The sequence below is a fragment of the Cyprinus carpio genome, chromosome B19 (genome assembly GCF_018340385.1).
Source record: "Cyprinus carpio isolate SPL01 chromosome B19, ASM1834038v1, whole genome shotgun sequence".
NCBI classification, from domain to species: Eukaryota; Metazoa; Chordata; class Actinopteri; order Cypriniformes; family Cyprinidae; genus Cyprinus; species Cyprinus carpio.
In genome coordinates, this window is record NC_056615.1 from 6,291,152 (window position 1) to 6,310,312 (window position 19,161).

At 36.0% G+C, this 19,161-nt stretch overlaps 1 protein-coding gene across 1 annotated transcript in view; it reads left to right on the forward strand.

The window, feature by feature from the left end:
* LOC109085447 (atrial natriuretic peptide receptor 1-like) overlaps positions 1 to 19,161 on the forward strand; it is a 1,054,061-nt gene that overhangs the window by 17,196 nt on the left and 1,017,704 nt on the right. Inside the window, exons 5-7 of the mRNA XM_042745442.1 lie at positions 16,442 to 16,536; positions 16,637 to 16,772; positions 18,704 to 18,788. Of these exons, the coding sequence (XP_042601376.1) occupies positions 16,442 to 16,536; positions 16,637 to 16,772; positions 18,704 to 18,788 (316 nt within the window). The remainder of the gene's footprint in view (positions 1 to 16,441; positions 16,537 to 16,636; positions 16,773 to 18,703; positions 18,789 to 19,161) is intronic.

Genomic DNA, 19,161 nt, shown 5'->3' on the forward strand with positions numbered 1-19,161 from the left:
CTGTAGACATAAGTGGGTTTGTTTTTCATTTGTAATTATTTACAAAGTGTTATGACTGTCATGTCTTTAAATGTTGTGTACGGAAGCAGATCAGTCATTTTGGAGCAGAGCTTTAGTGTCAATTGTAAACCGATTACAGTTATACTTTTAAAAATAGCTCGCCTGGATATGTTGATGGTGTGCTAATCAAGAAGTAATTGCAATGAGTCATAAAAGTTGGTTGATACGCATGCTCGTTGAAGCGTAAGCGCTGCAGTGTGGTAATATGATCTGAATATTGTGCTGAGTCACGTGGGTTTGTGGTACACTTAGTGCTGGCACAGGCCTTCATGCAGCATATGCTAGTGTTTAGCTACACAGCACATTCAGCCTGGATGCTTTATGCATGAAGCTCACTTTTTTACCCAGTACAGTTCATTCTCTAGCATACTAAACCTTTCATTCTCTTCATTTCATTTGATGTTTTCTTTTTAATAAGGTGCATTTTTCATTATCTGAATGTGTTTTGCGCTTAATTGGACTAGAGAGGTGTCTGCACATAAGCACTTAATATAAAGTTTGTATTGTATTGGTCAAAGTAATTGTTATTCTTTCAAAAGCAATGAAAGAAGTGATAAATGAGCTATCTGTGTTACATAACCTACATTACAATGTACTGAATTGATTTGTTGTAAAACTCAGAAGTAAAGGCATTTCACGTTTTATTTATTTTTCTTGAACATATATGTAATATTGGCCACCATTCAGTTATCAACTTGTTTTCAGACAAATCTTACAAGATGTATTTTTACAAGTTTAAGCTTAAAATTAGAAGACAAAAACTTTTATATTGGTTTTTAAAGAAAAAAAAATGCTTTAAAGAAATTTTCTCTTTGAGATAAGTTTATTTTTCTGAAAACAAAGCAACGTAATTTAGTAGGGGTGTAACAGGACACATGTAAACATGATGGTTCAGTATGGTTTTGGTACAGCAGGGGGAAACATAAAATAGCTTTTTATTATACAGTGGTTTACTGAACAAATTACTCTTACTTTAAATAAATTCAATTCTAACTCAAATTTATTTTAAAAATCTACCTCCGCTTATGCTCTAATCTATAGGGTGCCCTTTTACATTACTTTAAGTTAAGAACAGAGCCCAAACTTTTTTATAACCCACTATTTATTTTTAAATATATTAATCAAACCTGTAAATTGCACATAATGCAGATTTTAAATTACATTTTAAATTATGAAATTTCTATTTTTGTAAAAATACTTGTATCATAACAGATTTATTTAAACATACATTAAATAATTAAGACATCACTAACAGGCAAAGTGAAATATAATGAGAGATATGTGTACTGTTACACCCCTTATTTAGTAATTGTATCTTGTTTTGACAATGTTTTGTGCATATTGGTGTATCCATTTATTACTGAAAAAAATATATACATTTTATTAGGACTACAAAAGCAATTGGCAAATTCATTTAAAAATTGCCAATTTTAATAGTTTAAATTAGTTTTTATTTTTATATTTTCTGTTTTTATTTTAATTTATGTTAATGTTTTAGTAATGTTACGTGTCATTTTTTATTATTTTTATTACATTGATATAGCTTTTATTTATTTATTTATTTTTCAGTTTTAGTTATTTTAGGACTTAAAGTTAACCTAAATGAAAACGAGAAATATTTCCTTGGGAACTGGTTGAATTAATACGTTTTTAGATTTTATTTTATTTCAGTTTACATTTAATTTTTATGTATTTAATTTATTTTTTATGGTTTTGGTTGTACTTAACTACAGTAACCCTACTTGCCACTTAGTAATGTAATTTCAAATTTGTAAACTGGAACTTTACTCTGATTTTAGGGTTAGGCTTCATATTTTTGCACAGGAAACCACAGTGCAGCTACTCTCCCACAGTTTCCCACAGTGCTCTGCAATTCATATGGAAGAAAACCGTTTTCCTTTTTAAGTCCAAGCTCATAAACATGTCCACTTTGCATTGTAATATCTTCCATTCTCAGCATCCCTTTGGAGTGACTTCTCAGCTTTCCTTTCCTACATCATGGGTTTGCTGAAGTCAAAGAGATCATCTTCCCAGTGTTGTAATCCATGTAACCCTACTCCCTGGCCTCTCTCAGATTTCTTCATAAATTAGCACCATTTGGTGTTCATGTTGAAACCCACATCCCTCCATCTCACCACTCCAGGCTGAGGCTGGTGCGATGTCACTTCCCCAGATGGACCCATGCTTCCCATGAGCAGGGATTTTTCACACAGGAACAGACCCCTCTGTTATTTTTCCACTGACCCTTTCTTTTTTGTGTGCATCTATGCACATATGAATATGCTTTACATTACCTGTTGCTTATGCTTCATGGCATCATTAATTCTTTTTTTATCAACACTTCAGTAAGTTCCATCTAAAAAAAAAAAAAAAAAAAAAAATATTTAAACAAAAAGCTAAAAGAAAATTGCGTTGTCAAAGACTTCTTGCATTCATATCAGATTCAGAAGAAGTTTTCATTTTGAACTACAGTAGATTTAGTTGACTAAAATCTGACGGGTTTAGTTACAGTTTAAAGCATTTCAATGAAGCATTTCTCTAACATCCATTAACTGTTAATATGAAAGATATTAAGGTTGAGACATGCAAAACATGCAAAACACATTTTTACCTGCTTTGACATTACATTCATTCTGACTGGATATCTTCCAAATTTGTCTATCCTTAACATTCTTGTCTCATTTTTATTTGTTGACAAAAATGTCAATAGATTTTTGTCATAGTTTTTGTCATTCAAATCAAGTTTTTATTTTGTTATCATCTCGTTTTCATCGGTGAAAAAATGTTGACAAGTATTGATGAAAATTATTCATCAACAAAATTGATATGTTCAGAACAATAATCAAAACATGAATTATCAGGGAGTCTGAGTCCATCAGTACCACCTCCATAAAACACCTCTTCTTCTTTGACACATACACAGTTTTTCTCACAAAAACAATACACAACAAAACATACTCATCTCTGCAACAATAAAATGTGCAACACTTCACATTTTACACAAATGGTATGTGATATCTAATTAAATGATGTTTTTCTCAGTATCTTGCGATTTTGGGGCATGTGAGTTCCTGAATAAGATGCAAGATGTGATATGCTTAGCCTCAAATACTGCTCCAAAGCGGTATTAGAGATACAGTGTGGATTTAGTATGCATTAAGGGCACTGAATTTTGCCATTTTTCAGACCTGGGAGATTCTTGTCCTTCCTATTTCCTTTCCCGTCAAGTTTGTGCTCTCAAGTGTCCAGGACCACAAGTATAGGTATTGGGACAGGCCCTCTATCCACCCCTTCTGATTTAATCTTCTTCTTCATTTATCTTTGGATCTGGAGATGCTGTACTATTTCAGAAGATCTGTAAAGGCACCCCCTACATATAACAGTGAAAACACGGATTGACAGAATAACTTGTCAGTGGCTGTGAAGCGTTGTGTCATTAATGATGGAAAATCTTGTCAATGGTGGGGAAAGAGTTAATCAGGTTGATTTTCAATGTTCCTTTTCTACCTGTTCACATATAAAGCAACTTTGTCAATAAAGTTCACTGATTTTCCATTTTGAATTCTCTCACATATAGAACAATGAAAGGATGTAGAATATTAGTAGTCACACAAATTCCTGTATGTCAATGTGAGAATTGAGAATTTACCTTGATACATAAGAATTTACATGGCTAAACCATTTATCTATCTATCTTCACATTAGAAAAGAGAAGATTTGCTGTTGGGTCCAGGCTGGTTTGCATTGCCAGGAACAGCACAATGTTTGGCTGAGTTTCCCAAGTTTTATTCTTATCATTAGATCCTAGTGTTTTAAAATAATAGTACCTGTCCAACTTCGATTACCTCACTGTGACCTCACTGAGTATCTTCTATACGCAAACTTGAGTGTTTATGGAAATTCAGAAAAGTCAGAAATCTTAAATCTTCAATATATACATGTATGTGTATTTCTATTTAGATATATACAGTACACACACATATATGGAAACAAACGTTTATTGCGATTAATTGTGATTAATTGATTTGACAGCCCTAATTTCTATACTGGGGAGGAAGATTTAAGTTCTGTATAATGTTTTTTTTATCTCAAAAGATTTAGCAGTTAATGATTGCTTTCAATATATGACCCATTTACTGTCATGGCTATGGTGTGTAAAGTGAGGCACCACGACGATGAAGACAATAAGTTCTATGATCTTTAATAATTGCACAAGAGCAAGGGTAAGTTCAGACAGGGCAGGTACACACAAGGAAGATACATCTCCAATATTTGTATCAAACCATGAGCTTTTATTATGTAATATTGTGACCATCTACAGTACCAGCTGTCCGCTTTTCATTCTCGTTCTTGTATTCACTCTGTTGGTTTTGCTCCAGGTTGTGCTCAAGTCTCTGGCTAATCAGCTGCATTCAGCAGTAAATACAGCCCATTCAGTGGCTATGCTGTCCTTATCGACCTGAGCACCAGACCTGCCTTGAGCACCTCTGGGCCGCTCAAAACTCCTGTTCTGTGTGAGAAGCTGAAAAAGGAAATCTATTCCCCTCTGAAAAGAAATCAGACCGCACAGAGAGAGAAAGACAAACTAGGGAACATAAAGCAGACTCCTCAAAACCCACTATTTAGTTCCTCATTTGATCAATGGTATCCTTTTACAACTGCGCAGCGTAACAAAACTGCATTCAGTGTTATAGTAGCTTGGACAATGTCCGAATCATCTTTAGTTCAATTTAAGAAATATTGTAGGATTTTTGTTATATATATTAATAAAAAAATAAGAGAGAAAACTAAATGATGAATCTATAGTACACACGCAGTTTATTCATTTTCAGTCAGTACAAGTACAGGATAATACAGTTAAGTTAATATTGGCTTACTGTGACACGTATCTCATAGTAGAAGCTTTCAGACCTTTCTGAAAATCACCATTGATAACAGTTACACACAAAAAGGGCACCATCTTTATTTATAATTCAATCTAGGAGTGGCAGAAGCCACTAAACTCCGAGCCGTTGTTCTCTATATAAAACTACTATATTTGACTCAGCAAGGAACGTTATTGACAGAGTTTGTTCGCAAGCTGGCAAATGCTATCGACAGTGTGAGAGCAGTCGTGCTGTGAAGTTCTTATAACAGGCAATCAAATCCACTTGATATTGACTGAGGACTCAAATTCATTTGCTCTTAAACAATTGAGATCTAAAATCTTTCTGTCTGCTCATTCTTACAGACCAACCGCCAACCATCAATTCTGACCTTGTCTGAGCTCTTGCTTTGTATTGGATACCCAGTACAGACTCAATGTTTCTGTAAGTTGCTTTGGTTACAAAGTAAGAAAAATATATTGAATGCATCTTTCTCACTAGTTTGAAGTTGATCCATCTGTGAAGACCTTTTCACATAATCTCTGTCAATGTTCCTCAGTGTATTAAACTCAGGTCACTATGATTTCAGCGATGTGGAAAATGCAGATGGAATTACAGAATGGAATTTATTGTATAATGGGGGATGTCAAGGAATGTCACACAATTTGGATGAATAAAACAAAAGTTTGCTTTAACTTGAAGAAATTATGACAGAAATAAATTGCAGTTAACAATAAGAACAACTTCAATAGTTTTTTTTTTTTTTTTGAGGAATATTACACACATATCATCTTTTTTCATCCATGTTTAAATTTGATTTGAAAGTTGACCATTTGTTTGCCAATTTTTTTTTTAAAATTCAGTTCATTTAAAAAAAATATTAAATTGTTAATATTTTATAAATTCCTTTTATTACCATCATTTATGATAATAAATTAGTATAAAATGATAAAACGCACATTCCAGAACAACAAACAACACAGAAATTAAAAAAAATTATAATAATTAAATACAAATTATATGGCACTTTTATCTTTAAACTAGTGCTCTCAAATGATTAATCACGATTAATCGCATTCAAAATAAAAGTTTTTGTGTACATAATATATTTATGTGTACCGTGTTTATTTATTTTGTATATATAAATACACACCCATTCAGTATATATTTTGAAAATATTTACATGAATATAAATTTATGTATTTATATTATATTTTATATTATATAAAAAATGTATTTAATATATAAACATAACATATTTTTCTTAAATATATGCATGCATGCGTTTGTATTTATATATACATAATAAATATACACAGCACACACACATATATTATGTAAACAAAAACTTTTATTTTGGATGCGATTAATCACAATTAATCATTTGACAGCACTAATTTAAACTTTCATACATTTTTGAAAAATGTATTAGAAATCCTTTTATTTATTATAATTTAATAAAACTATTAAAACCAGACAAATTAAACCCAGAAAAATTAAAACAGGCCCTGTAAACTCTATGGTGCAAATCATCAAACAGCACTACTGTATGTTGCTTACAGGTCCAGTGTTGCAACACTAAATTTAAACTCTTTCAACTTTGACCCATTTGGAAGAACAGCCTGTTATTAATGGATGTGTATGAATCCTAAGTAATTATTGCTTTCATGATTTTCACTTTTTTTATTGCTGCCTAGCAACCTTCACTTGTGTTTCGAGGTGCATTTCCCATCATGCAGATCATGTGAACAGGATATATTTTGGTCAGGGTGGAAAGAATATAGATTTAGTTTTTGAGTTATTAATGTTCATGCTTTTTATATGTCTTGATATGAGAAGACCCCACTCTGTCCATTCCCACACCCAAGCAAACCATCTGAATGTTCTGTAAGCCTCTCCTCATGATTCATTCCGCAATCCCTCTGGTGGCATTATGAAGTTCTTGTGTCCAGTGGTAGTAGGATTTTTAGTGGACATTCACACCACATAGTCCCACTTGTTTAACCTTGCACACATATGCTGTGTTTTTGCTTACCAAGAGAACATTCTATTAAAAACATTTCATAAAAGGAAACATTTGGTTTTTCTGTTGTAAATGGTTTGCAGTATGAGTAGGAACACAGGCTGGTTGTATGACACGCTCATTTGTGCAGAATATCTCGATAGAGATCACAAAACTCCGGTCGACATGTTAGTTGATATTTTCAGATCATCAGTGCTTTTTTCTCAAAGCAGAAAGAGCACATACACATAGTTGCCAGTTTGGCCATTAAAACACTTGGCAGAATATGTATCCATTTAAGATAAAAAGCTCTGAATGTGGGATTGAAACTCTTGACAACTCTTGGCAACCGCAAGTATAAAAGCTTATGAAGGCTTGTTACCAGTTCAAGATCATGAAAATGTCAAATGAAAATGAAATGTTTTCAGGATAAATAACCAGCAGAAATTACTGCAGATGATTATGCTTAATCAGTAAAGAGAAGCAGAAATCGTGATAATGATAAAAATAAAAATTTTGTTGTACTTCCTAATTAAAATTTTAATAACCATATTTTTTACGCATCCATTTTAAATGATCATGCATTTAATTTAGCATTGCTATTTTTTACTATAATCTTACATTCATCAGATACTTTTATTTTACACTGCATTCAAAATGTATACAAGTTTTCCTTTTTAAATGAATGAACATTTACATTCATTCATTTAGCTTGTGCTCTTTTTTCTGAAAGTAAGCTCCTTGTTTTTTTAGAAACAGCAAGTCCTGCATGTCATTTCCCTCTTACTTCACTGCTGTTATTTGTAAATACCAAGCTAATTAGAGCTGAAATTAAAGGAAGAAAGCCATGGCAGTCTCGGCAGTGTTGCTTTTTTCTCCTGTCGCTTCATGCAAGAGGGGGTCTGTCAATTTATGGCTAACGCTGATGTCTAATTACATAGATGCAACCTCATAAAAATATGTTTTCCTCTGAAATCAATCTAACTAAAGGGGCTGTTTCAAAGAGTACACGCTATTGCAGGCTCCAGTAACCACTTTCCTTATTCATTCAATTTGATGCTGCAAAAACAGGTACACTCCGGCTCAGATATTGAGGAGGGAGGGAACTATGTCCTCGATCGGAGAGACAAACACTCCTGAGCATGCACACATGCACGTACCCCCACTTAACACACATACATGCATGCACACACACACCATATTGGCAGCCTATTAGTGAGGCTCAAATGGAAACCGTACGGGGCCGTGACAGGGATGAAACTCTATGCTGCTAGCTGAACCTGGCTCTCCGCTGGGACCATGGGGGCCCAAATCACCATTACTGTTGAGAAAGATGTGCATTCATGACATCTTTTTTAATAGAGTCTCTCTAGACACAACACTGTCTTTGAGTCTCTTTATTCAGCATTGATTTCTCATCGCAGTCTTGGCCGATTTATTGTGTTTTCCGCATCACTCCGTTATTATTTCTACTCCATTAACATGTCTTGCTCATCGCCATTGCAGTCTGTCTCTGTCTCGCTTCCCATGGTGAGCAGTATTGATCAGTATCAACACACCGAGGCAGTAAAAATCATTCTCCATTCCGCTGACACTGAAAGCGATACTCACTGGACTCCAAGGGTTGAAAGAGTCTGCAGCTTGACAAAATACATGCAGTCATCAAGCATTCAAACCCGCTCACACCATTTTGACATGGAAATTAGAAAGTATACCTGGGGAACGTGACATGGGTTAAGGATTTCAGGAATAGCAATTCTCTAAAGACTCTTATAACTAGAATCAGACTGTTGTGAATCAGCCAAGTTCCACCACAAATTCAGTTATTTTGAACGTGCCTCTGTACCTGATAGTTCATCCAAAAATGAAATGTAGTTTTTATTTACTCATTCTCATGTTGTTCCAAAAATGCTGTATTTTTAAAATACTTTTAACATAGGTCTTTCTTCCAAATCAGCTTCAGTGCTTACTAGATCATCAGAAACCTCAAATGCCATAGGTTCTTGATTGTTTTGAAACATAATGATGCCAAACCTGCACCATAGGTCACATTTAATTTGAATTATGGGAGAATTTTCATTTAATGAAGCATTTTTGTTCTGTGAATCTTGACAGTCTACAACACGAGGGTCAGTAAATAACAGAATTTTTATGTTTGAGTGGTTTATTACTTCAAATGCATGCATTAGAACAGATTCATTATATGCAAGGATACCTACTCAAGGTACTCAATGTAGTGCATGAGGAATGAAACTTGCAGCAGGGCAAAATCAGTCTGTACAGATCTCTACATTGCAGTGAAAATAAAAACCGTCCAAGTGAGAGGTAATTTTCAGTGTATTTTCAGCATACTGAGAAATATCATCCCATGTTGTTTGTGTGCGTATTTTATTTTACATTTTTTAATTGACTTTGATTATTTTAATACAATTTTAAAATGATTTTAAGTCATCTTGCGACCACCTTGCAAGATTGCTGAGGGGTTCTAGTTGAAAACCTCTAACCTAGAGCTATAAATCACATAACACCATCCTGGCAACCACAGAAAGCCCTGGCATTGTGGTGGTGAGTTTTGCATGGCTCGTGCTATATTTAGGGATTTTATTGAATCAGCATGCTGTGGTGACATAAAGTGTCTTGAGTGTCAGATACGGTGCAGGACAGCAGATCTGTGTTGAGGTGGTAGACCACAGCAGATGGACCAAACACATCAAAGAACATTCAGTGGCCAGTTTATTTTAAACTCACACACACGCACTTCTAATCTGCATTTCTGAGGAGAAAAACATTCCACCCGAAAAGACCTCTAGATCTAATGAATAAAGCTGCCTTTTTCTGTTATGTGACTAAAATCTCACAATACTGATATTTTTCTTCAGAATTCTAAGTTAACATCTCACAATTCTGACTTTCTTATTCAGAATTCTTTGTTTATGTATCACAGTTTTGAATTTTTCTCTGAATTCTCAGTTTACAATTCCAACTTTTTCATTGAATTCTGTGTTTACATCCTGCAATTCTGACTTTTTTCACAGAGTTCTAAGATTGCATCTCACAATTCTGACTTTTTCCTTCAGCTTACATCCTGCAGTTCTGATTTTTTTTCACCGAATTCTGAGATTACATCTCACAGTTCCGACTTTTTTTTTTCTCTGCATGTGAATGCAGTCTGGTCAGGTGTTTAAAAATTTGAGAAAAATAGTCATAATTAATCGTGAGATGTAAACTAGTAATTTTGAGATGTAAACTCGCAAAAAAGGAAAAAAGTCAAAATTGTGAGATAAAAAGCACAGTTAACTTTTTTCATATTTTTATTTTGTGGTGGAAATAAGCCTTTATAATCTAATGCTCTAAAACAAGGTCAAAAAAGTTAGAACACTACCATCAAAGTTTTAAGCCATTTGTTAGTTGTTGTTTTTTTGTACTGTGGAAAATAAGCTATGAGAAACTGTCCATGGCTTGTTAAATCACAGCCTATTGAATGTCTCTGCATGGGTTAGCAGAACTCAGGTGTTCTAGGCTCAGTGCCAGGCATCGGAAAACTGCAGTCAGGTTGTGGGCATTAATGCTGAGTGCCGGCAAAGAGTCACATTGCTGGCAAGAAGTGTAGTGTGCTTGCTCAGTGCTTACTGCATCAATGATGGGAAAATCTACTGGATAAATGAGGTGTGATTATCTTTTAGCCTCGTTTCCCCCGTGTGGTCTGGCCAAGACTTTTTTTTTCCTACAGGTGCTGTGCATCTGCTGCTGCCTGCGTTAGCCTTGTGTTCATCCATCAATGATATTTAAACTGCTACATGATGAATGATTAATGATGTGCCAGTGCAGATTAGACCAAATGCTCAATACAACACTTGTGAAAATGTGGTGTGCTTAATTGTATTGACTGTATGCTTAAAATGATATAAAAAAAAAAACATGCAATACAAAATACAAAAATATAATATTAATGAAATAAAAGGCCACTTACAGTAAGTGTATGTGGAGTACACTTTCATGACTATGGGCCAGCTTGCTCTAGCACAAACCTTCTTTTGGGTTTAAATAGGATTTACTAAAGACACAGTGAAGAATTAGCGCTGAAAAGGCATGGAGACTGTTATTTTTGCGCCTGACTTTATTGAATATTAATTTCTTGGAGTTTCCCTTTCAGACGCAAAATTTATGGGAGGAGAGTATTAAAATGTATTAATGTCCCAAAAAAGCATGTCTTAAACTAATTTGCAGCTGTGTCGTGACAGTGTTGTAGTCGAGTCACCAACTGTCGAGTCCGAGTCGAGTCTCGAGTCCCCAGTGTACGAGTCCGAGTCGAGTCTCGAGTCCCCAGTGTTCGAGTCCGAGTCGAGTCTCGAGTCCCCAGTGTTCAAGTCCGAGTCGAGTCTCGAGTCCCCAGTGTTCGAGTCCGAGTCGAGTCTCGTATTCGAGTCCCCTCGAGTGTGTTCGAGGGGCCTGAGTCGAGTCTCCCCCAGTCGAGTCCGAGTCGAGTCCCCAGTGTTCGAGTCCGAGTCGAGTCTCGAGTCCCCAGTGTTCGAGTCCGAGTCGAGTCTCGAGTCCCCAGTGTTCGAGTCTGAGTCGAGTCTCGAGTCCCCAGTGCGAGTCTGAGTCGAGTCCGAGTCCCAGTCGAGTCTCGAGTCTCCCCCAGTGTTCGAGTCCGAGTCGAGTCTCGAGTCCCCAGTGTTCGGAGTCTTAGAGATCGAGTCGAGTCCCCAGTGTTCGAGTCCGAGTCGAGTCTCGAGTGAGTCTGAGTCTCGAGTTCCCAGTGTTCGAGTCTGAGTTGAGTCTAGAGCTCCCAGTGTTCGAGTCTGAGTTGAGTCTAGAGCTCCCAGTGTTCGAGTCTGAGTCGAGTCTCGAGTCCCCAGTGTTCGAGTCTGAGTTGAGTCTAGAGCTCCCAGTGTTCGAGTCTGAGTCGAGTCTCGAGTCCCCAGTGTTCGAGTCCGAGTCGAGTCTCGAGTCCCCCATATTCGAGTCTGAGTCGAGTCTCGAGTCCCCAGTGTTCGAGTCCGAGTCGAGTCTCGAGTCCCCAGTGTTCGAGTCCGAGTCGAGTCTCGAGTCCCCAGTGTTCGAGTCCGAGTCGAGTCTCGAGTCCCCCGTATTCGAGTCTGAGTCGAGTCTCGAGTCCCCAGTGTTCGAGTCCGAGTCGAATCTCGAGTCCCCAGTGTTCGAGTCCGAGTCGAGTCTCGAGTCCCCCGTATTCGAGTCTGAGTCGAGTCTCGAGTCCCCAGTGTTCGAGTCCGAGTCGAGTCTCGAGTCCCCAGTGTTCGAGTCTGAGTCGAGTCTCGAGTCCCCAGTGTTCGAGTCCGAGTCGAGTCTCGAGTCCCCAGTGTTCGAGTCCGAGTCGAGTCTCGAGTCCCACGTATTCGAGTCTGAGTCGAGTCTCGAGCTCCCAGTGCCTACATGTCTCCACTCTGGGACCTTCAAAGAACTGATAAAATGTATTAAAGAGGTTCTACATTAAACAAAAATGACACCACTGTCACGATTGCAAAGGGAGTTTATTTACTGATTTGACATATACACTTTGCAACACACTTTGCAACTTTACGATGCCATCAAAAGCATGTGTTTACTTCCATTGTTGTGAACTTGTGATTGAGAACTAACGTAGAAAATTTACAAATTGCATGTTCAATCATGCTGCATTTTCATGTTGCATTTTAAAAGCATCAGACACAGTGACTATTGAAACACAACAGACAAAAAAAATCATGTAATCTGATCTGACACAGTGACTAGTAAGTTATCAACAGACAAAAAAATTGTGTAATCTGAACCAGACATTAGACATCGTCGACGTCTGATGCCAAATTGTCAAACATCGCCCAACCCTAGCTTCTTCTGTTTATTATCATATATGCATTAGTCAATAATATTTTTTTTAAAAAGCTAACGTTAGCTAATGGAAAGCATTTTACTTACTTTTCTGGGTGCATCCGTGACAGGTGTTTGTTAAAGTTTGAAGTTGTCCCAGTCTTTTCCTCAATTGTGCGATTACACACACAACATTCAGCGCTGCTCTTTCCAGCATTAGATGCAAAATTCATGTAGGTGAAGTTCACGATCCAGGGCACATCTTTCTGCATTTTCCAAATTTGAACATTTAGCCTGCAAATCATGCACGAGCGTAAAGTGAGTGACGTCAGTGAGCGTGTTGTCAAGCAAAGAGAGCTAGCAGTAGCAGTGTCTGTGAGGGAAAAAAATAGATCCCGGCCGGTCTTGGGCACGAAACAGGAAAAGTGTAACACCTTATATTATAACAATTTTTTATAACATATTTAGTCAAAAACAACGTGATGAATGCTCAAGTCCGATTTTATATATCCTCGAGTCTGAGTCCAAGTACGAGTCATCAGTCCGCGAGTCCAAGTCGAGTCACGAGTCCAGAGAATGGAGTCTCGAGTCGGACTCGAGTCCAAAGAATAGTGACTCGAGTCGGACTCGAGTACTCCATCACTGTGTCGTGATTACCCACACCTGATGAGCATCGGCTCTGCTTATTTGCGACTAAATACAATTTAAATTCACATCTCGCACACTTCAATGCACTTTGAATGGAACATATAAGTTTGCTTCGAACTGGAATCATGGTGGAATATCCTGTGATGGGCACTTACATTCAAATAGAACAAATGTCTGAAGCCATAAGAAAAACATACAAAATGTGCAGAGCAGGGGGGCACGAGGACTGGAATTAAGAACCTCTGCTCTACACTGTTCAAAACCAGTGTTTGTACAAGGTGCTTAAAGTGCTTGAAGTACTTGAATTTGAATTTTTATAATTTAAGTCCTGGAAAACCCTTGAAAATGTCCATATTTATGAAAAGGTTCTTGAAAAGTACTTGAATGTTTAAAAGGCAGTATATATAAAATTAGTGTTAATTTTTGTTTTCGATAAAAAAACAGCGCATCTGATATAAATACAGAGGCGTTTCTCCTGGCTTTTAGCAGCGCACGAGATCTCATGATATCACTCCTGAAGGTGAAAAGCGGTCTCGCGATATCAGTAAAAAGTTGATTTTATGGTAAAACCTTTGATAGTGCTTGCATCATATTGTTCGGTTATTTATTACACGTGCTGTTTGTTTAGGTTTCATTTCATCAAGCCTGAGGCACTTTGTGTTGCACTGTTATCATTTACAAGCTTGGAGCGCGTCTCCATCTCAGCCGCTCGGGACACAAACTCTCGCTTCTGCAAATATCCTGTGAGTTTGGGCTGCTTAAGGTTCATCTGGGAAAATAGTGTGTATTATCTCTCTAGATTTATAACGTAAATAATTTATAAAACTATGCAAACACAGGAGAATACATCAACATATTTATATTAAGCCATATGTGATTTGTTGTACATCGCCATTTCAAAATAAAAGTCCAAACCCTCGCTCTGAGTTTGCATGTGGCTAAATATTAAAATTACGTGGATTTAAACATCGTTGAATCACGCTGTAAAGTGAAACAATGCCAGGCCATTGGCACCCTCTGCAGGTATTTGTTATAATACATAATGTACTTAGTAGGTTATGTTCATATTATTTATAGTCATATTACATATTTCAACAGTGATGTTTAAAAAAACCAAATAAAAACCCTGTTTTTAAACTATTTCAAATATTATTACCAAAAAATAACATTAAAATATATATAAATGTAGTCAATATAAAGCCTGTTTTTCACTTAGGTCTATTTTTATTACTAAAAAATATCAGATTACTCAGTTGTCAAAAATAATCAGTAGATAACTTGATTTACAAGATAATCATTAGTTACGGCTCTAGATTAGTTAAATGTTTCAAAATACAACTACATTGTTTTGCTTTTTTGTGATTAAAAGCCAAATATTTTGTCATTGAAAATTTCTTAAAAATAGTATTAAAATATTGTCTCATTCTAGTGAACCAAGTATCTGTATTTTGTCTCATCTCGTGAGCTGAATGTATTGTCACACCCCTAGTGTCTACAAGCATGATATAGCTCATAATTTTCCAAGTGAATGATGAAGCTTTTACTCTTCAGATCAATCATATATTCATTAAAAAATCACTTTGAATAAGGAAAGCGATAACTTTGCCATAGTGTCTTTTCAAGTTGCCACAGACATTGCATGCTTTGCATGTGCTGCACTTTATTTGTACCATTTTGTTTTATTAGTTTATTTATTAGAATTTGAAAGATTATGAAGATATTGTGAGTAGTGCTTGAAAAGTCCTTGAAGGTCCTGGAATTTCATTTTCTAGTTTCTGTACGAACCGTCAAAACTCACGTTTGAGTCATCAGTGGCAAATCCTTTACATATGTAAACGTACTTGCAGTCTGTGAGTCAGAACAGCCAGCATTGTAGTCTTCTCTCCCAGGATCAGAAAATAGTCCTCCATAAAATGCGCTGCACAATTCTGAATATTTGGGTTGAACTACTGTGGAACAGTGTTGTAAATACAACTTAACCACTGATTTCTAGTTGTGTCCACCTTTGGAAGACCAAACATAGTAGTTTCGCTTTCTCAATGAAACAGCGTCTCCATGACATGGCGCCAGCGGCAACAGCAAGAATCAAAGGTTACGCCTTCTTTCTTTGTGTGAACATTTGGGTGGTGTTATGCAAACCTTCCCACATCGTGACATAGACATGTGGGGGCGTGTTTAAACGAGGCGTTTTAGGAGGGTATGGACAAGTCTTAACCTTTATAAAGAATCTCTCCTTTGGTTTGAGACTTTAGTCTTTGCAACTTTACAGATCTTCTTTATGCACCAAGAGCTTGTAACACTCCAAAGAGAAAGAAAAAATTTTAATCGCATCATATGACCCCTTAATAATCTTTTGTGGTGCTTTAAAGAAGTACACTTATTTTGATGTGTTGACTAACACATGTAAAATGTTTTATTTTAATCGTAGTGTGTTATTTGATATTACATTTAAAGTTAATATATTTCAAATGTACTAATTTACAATTTCATTATTACAACTGTGTAATTACAAATTTATTTAAATACAAGAAATGGAAGTTTCACCTGAAGTGACTTTACAGTATATTTTAGTTTACCATAAATGCTTGTCAGTACATTCAGAAGTATATTTTAATATGTAGATATTTGCCCCAAAATTAAAATTATGTCATTAATTACTCACCCTCATGTCGTTATAAACCCATAAGACCTTCGTTCATCTCCGGTTGATGAAATCTGAGAGCTCTCTGACCCTGCATAGACAGCAACACAACTGCAATGTTCCCAGTCCCAGAAACTTACCAAGACATCAGTGGCTCAACTTCAATTTTGCGAAGCTACGAGAATACTTTTTGTGTGCAATTTATAATTTATTCCACAGTTCTTCTCCCTGAGTTCTGCCATTTTAGTGAGTATCATGACGCATGTGCAAGCTTTCCCCTGAATGTAATCATCGTAATCAGCATTGTTTACATTCATCATCTGCGTGTTTCCTCCTGAACAGCTCAAAATGCATTGCACAGCCTGACAGACCAACTTTTATACCTCTCATCTAATGTTTGTTTTCTAATCTTGAAAGGGGTTACCGGACTCGTTCAGCTGGATGAGAATGGCGATCGGGAGATTGACTTTGCTCTATGGGACATGACCGACACCAATACTGGAGTTTATCAGGTACAGATGCCTTCATCTGATCATACACCTCTTCACATTTAAAATACATTACTGGCTAAACCCATCTCACCACTGCTGAAATGATGGCTGTATGTCCTAGATTGTGTCCCTGTATAATGGCAGTCAGAAGCGGATGATTCCAGAGCCAGGGATGAAGGTGCACTGGCTGAAGGGAAGTCCGCCTCCAGATATCCCACTGTGTGGCTTCAAAAACGACAAACCTGCCTGCCTGGCAAGTGAGTGCAGCCCTATATAACTCATGTAATAATAGACCTGAATGAAAAGACACCAGACTCCACTATACTCAGCCAAAATCATGTTCCCAAATGTATCCCACATAATAAAATAAATTACACTCAAATCAATATTTCATGTCCTTGCATTTATAAGTAGCCATGCAATAATCAAAGCATTATATAGTCAGCCATTTCATTTGTTTATTTTAATACTATTGAGATATATTTGACTGGCTGACTGTACAATATTCTTCACTTATGAGTATTTTTCAGAATACATTATGTATACATTTGCATGCACCATATATAGAAGTATAACGTGTTGAATAATGTTTCTCATTATAAGTGAGTGTACTGTAATATTTCAAAGTAGGATCAGTACCTTCTGAAATTAAGATTGTAGTGATGAGTTAATAGATGCAAAAATGTGTGTGTAAGCAGAATAAAACACTTTGAGTTAATGATTAACGTGATAATTAAATCAAGGCATGTTTCATGTTGTTTTAATGTAGTTCTGTAATGTTACTTAATTAAATTTAAGTTAATAACAGATCCAAAAAATAGCACACAGCAGGTCATCATTGTTGTGAGAGCGTGTGAAAAACTTGTCACCTGTAAATGATCCTTAAAAAGCCCACTCAGGAGCAAGATTAAGAAAAGACATATCTTAAATGGGTTATTGCTGTTGTGCAGCAACATTTTTAACTGCAGCTTAATTTGAACAGATTTTCACAGGTCTTTCTGTACACCAGACAGACTGAAATATGCTCTGTTAAAGCTCAGACACATCAGCTTAGCTGATTAGAGCTTGATTATTTATACAGTGTTAAGAAATTGAACAGGAGAGAAATTAAGAGGCAAAGTAAACCATTGCTTGAAGTAAATTTCTAAGTAAATTTTATTAAAGATGGAAGGAAACCAACTGGCAGCACAAAACATCACAGAATTCATCAAATCTAATACTGTATAATATTACAATATTTCTTAATAAATTGCCAGTTTTATTTAAGTAGTTAGTCACTACTGATTCAAATTAAAATATACACTGGAGTTTAAACATTTGGGGTTGGTAATATTTTAAATGTTTTTAAAACAAGTATTGTATGCGTACCAAGGTTGCCTTTAATTGACCAAAAATACAACAAAAAACAGTAATATTGTGAAATATTATTACGATTTTAAAGAGCTGTTTTCCATGTGAATATATTTTAAAATGTAATTTATTCCTGTGATGAAAAGCTGAATTTGAGCATCATTACTCCAGTCTTCAGTGTCACATGATCCTTCAGAAATCATTCAATTTTGCTCATTTGCTGCTCAAGAAACATTTTCATATGAATGTTCAAAAGAGTTGTGCTCCTTTGTATTTTGTGATATTCTTTCAGGATTTCTATTTTTTTTTTTTTTTTTTTTGATGAATAGAAAATTCAAAAATCAGTATAACAACAATATACAACAATATAAATTGTTACATATGGCTTTACTGTCACTTGATCAGTTTAATTTTCTCTTGTTTAATTCAAGTATTAATCTTAAAAAAAAAGCGTACTGACCCCAACCTATTGAACAGTATCTTACATTAGGGATATTGTGTTAAAAATACTAATATCATCTTCTTTATAAGTGTAAGACCATGCATGATGAAAACTTGGAAACATATTTAGTATTAATGACCCATCTGAATAAATCCAGTCTTTTGTCATAAAATATTGGCTTGCATTGCTCTCATCGTGCATTTGGGTTTTTGTCAGTTTCATAAAGTTCTCTTTAAAGCGGATTTCAAACACTGACATCTGTGGCAGAGAAAGAAAGAGAAGGGGTCAGAATAAAATAATATGTATGAAATGATTTCAGCAGGTCTTACTGCTGTCTGTGTGAAGTCTAATGAAATTCAGATGTGTGGAGATTGTGTTCTTGGTTTTGTTCCTCAGAGACGGTCACCATGCACCAGATGATTTCCATAGTGGTGTGCTTCATTTTTATCATCATCGTAACGGTCACAGTCTTCATATACAGGTCAGTTGAAACCCATGCAGAAAAACACAATGTCTAAACTGAGAGCGGGCGACGAGACGTGACAAAACTAGAGCACTTTAATCAAGCTCTATTGATTATAACATGAGCGTTCTCATTGTGTCACGTCACTGGCCTGCAGTGTAGACATGATGTAACACTACATGTCAGGTGTGCAAATATTGAGCTTTGGGCGATCTGGATCTGATATTATATCTCTCTGTCTATCTTTCTTTCTTCTCTATCTGTTCCTGATGTTTAATTAGGGAACTTACTGCCAAACCACGACAGAGAAAGTTATAGCAACTCAGTCCATGACTTCATCACTTTATACCATATGTGACCATGTATCCAGTGACAATGAAATGCATATGAC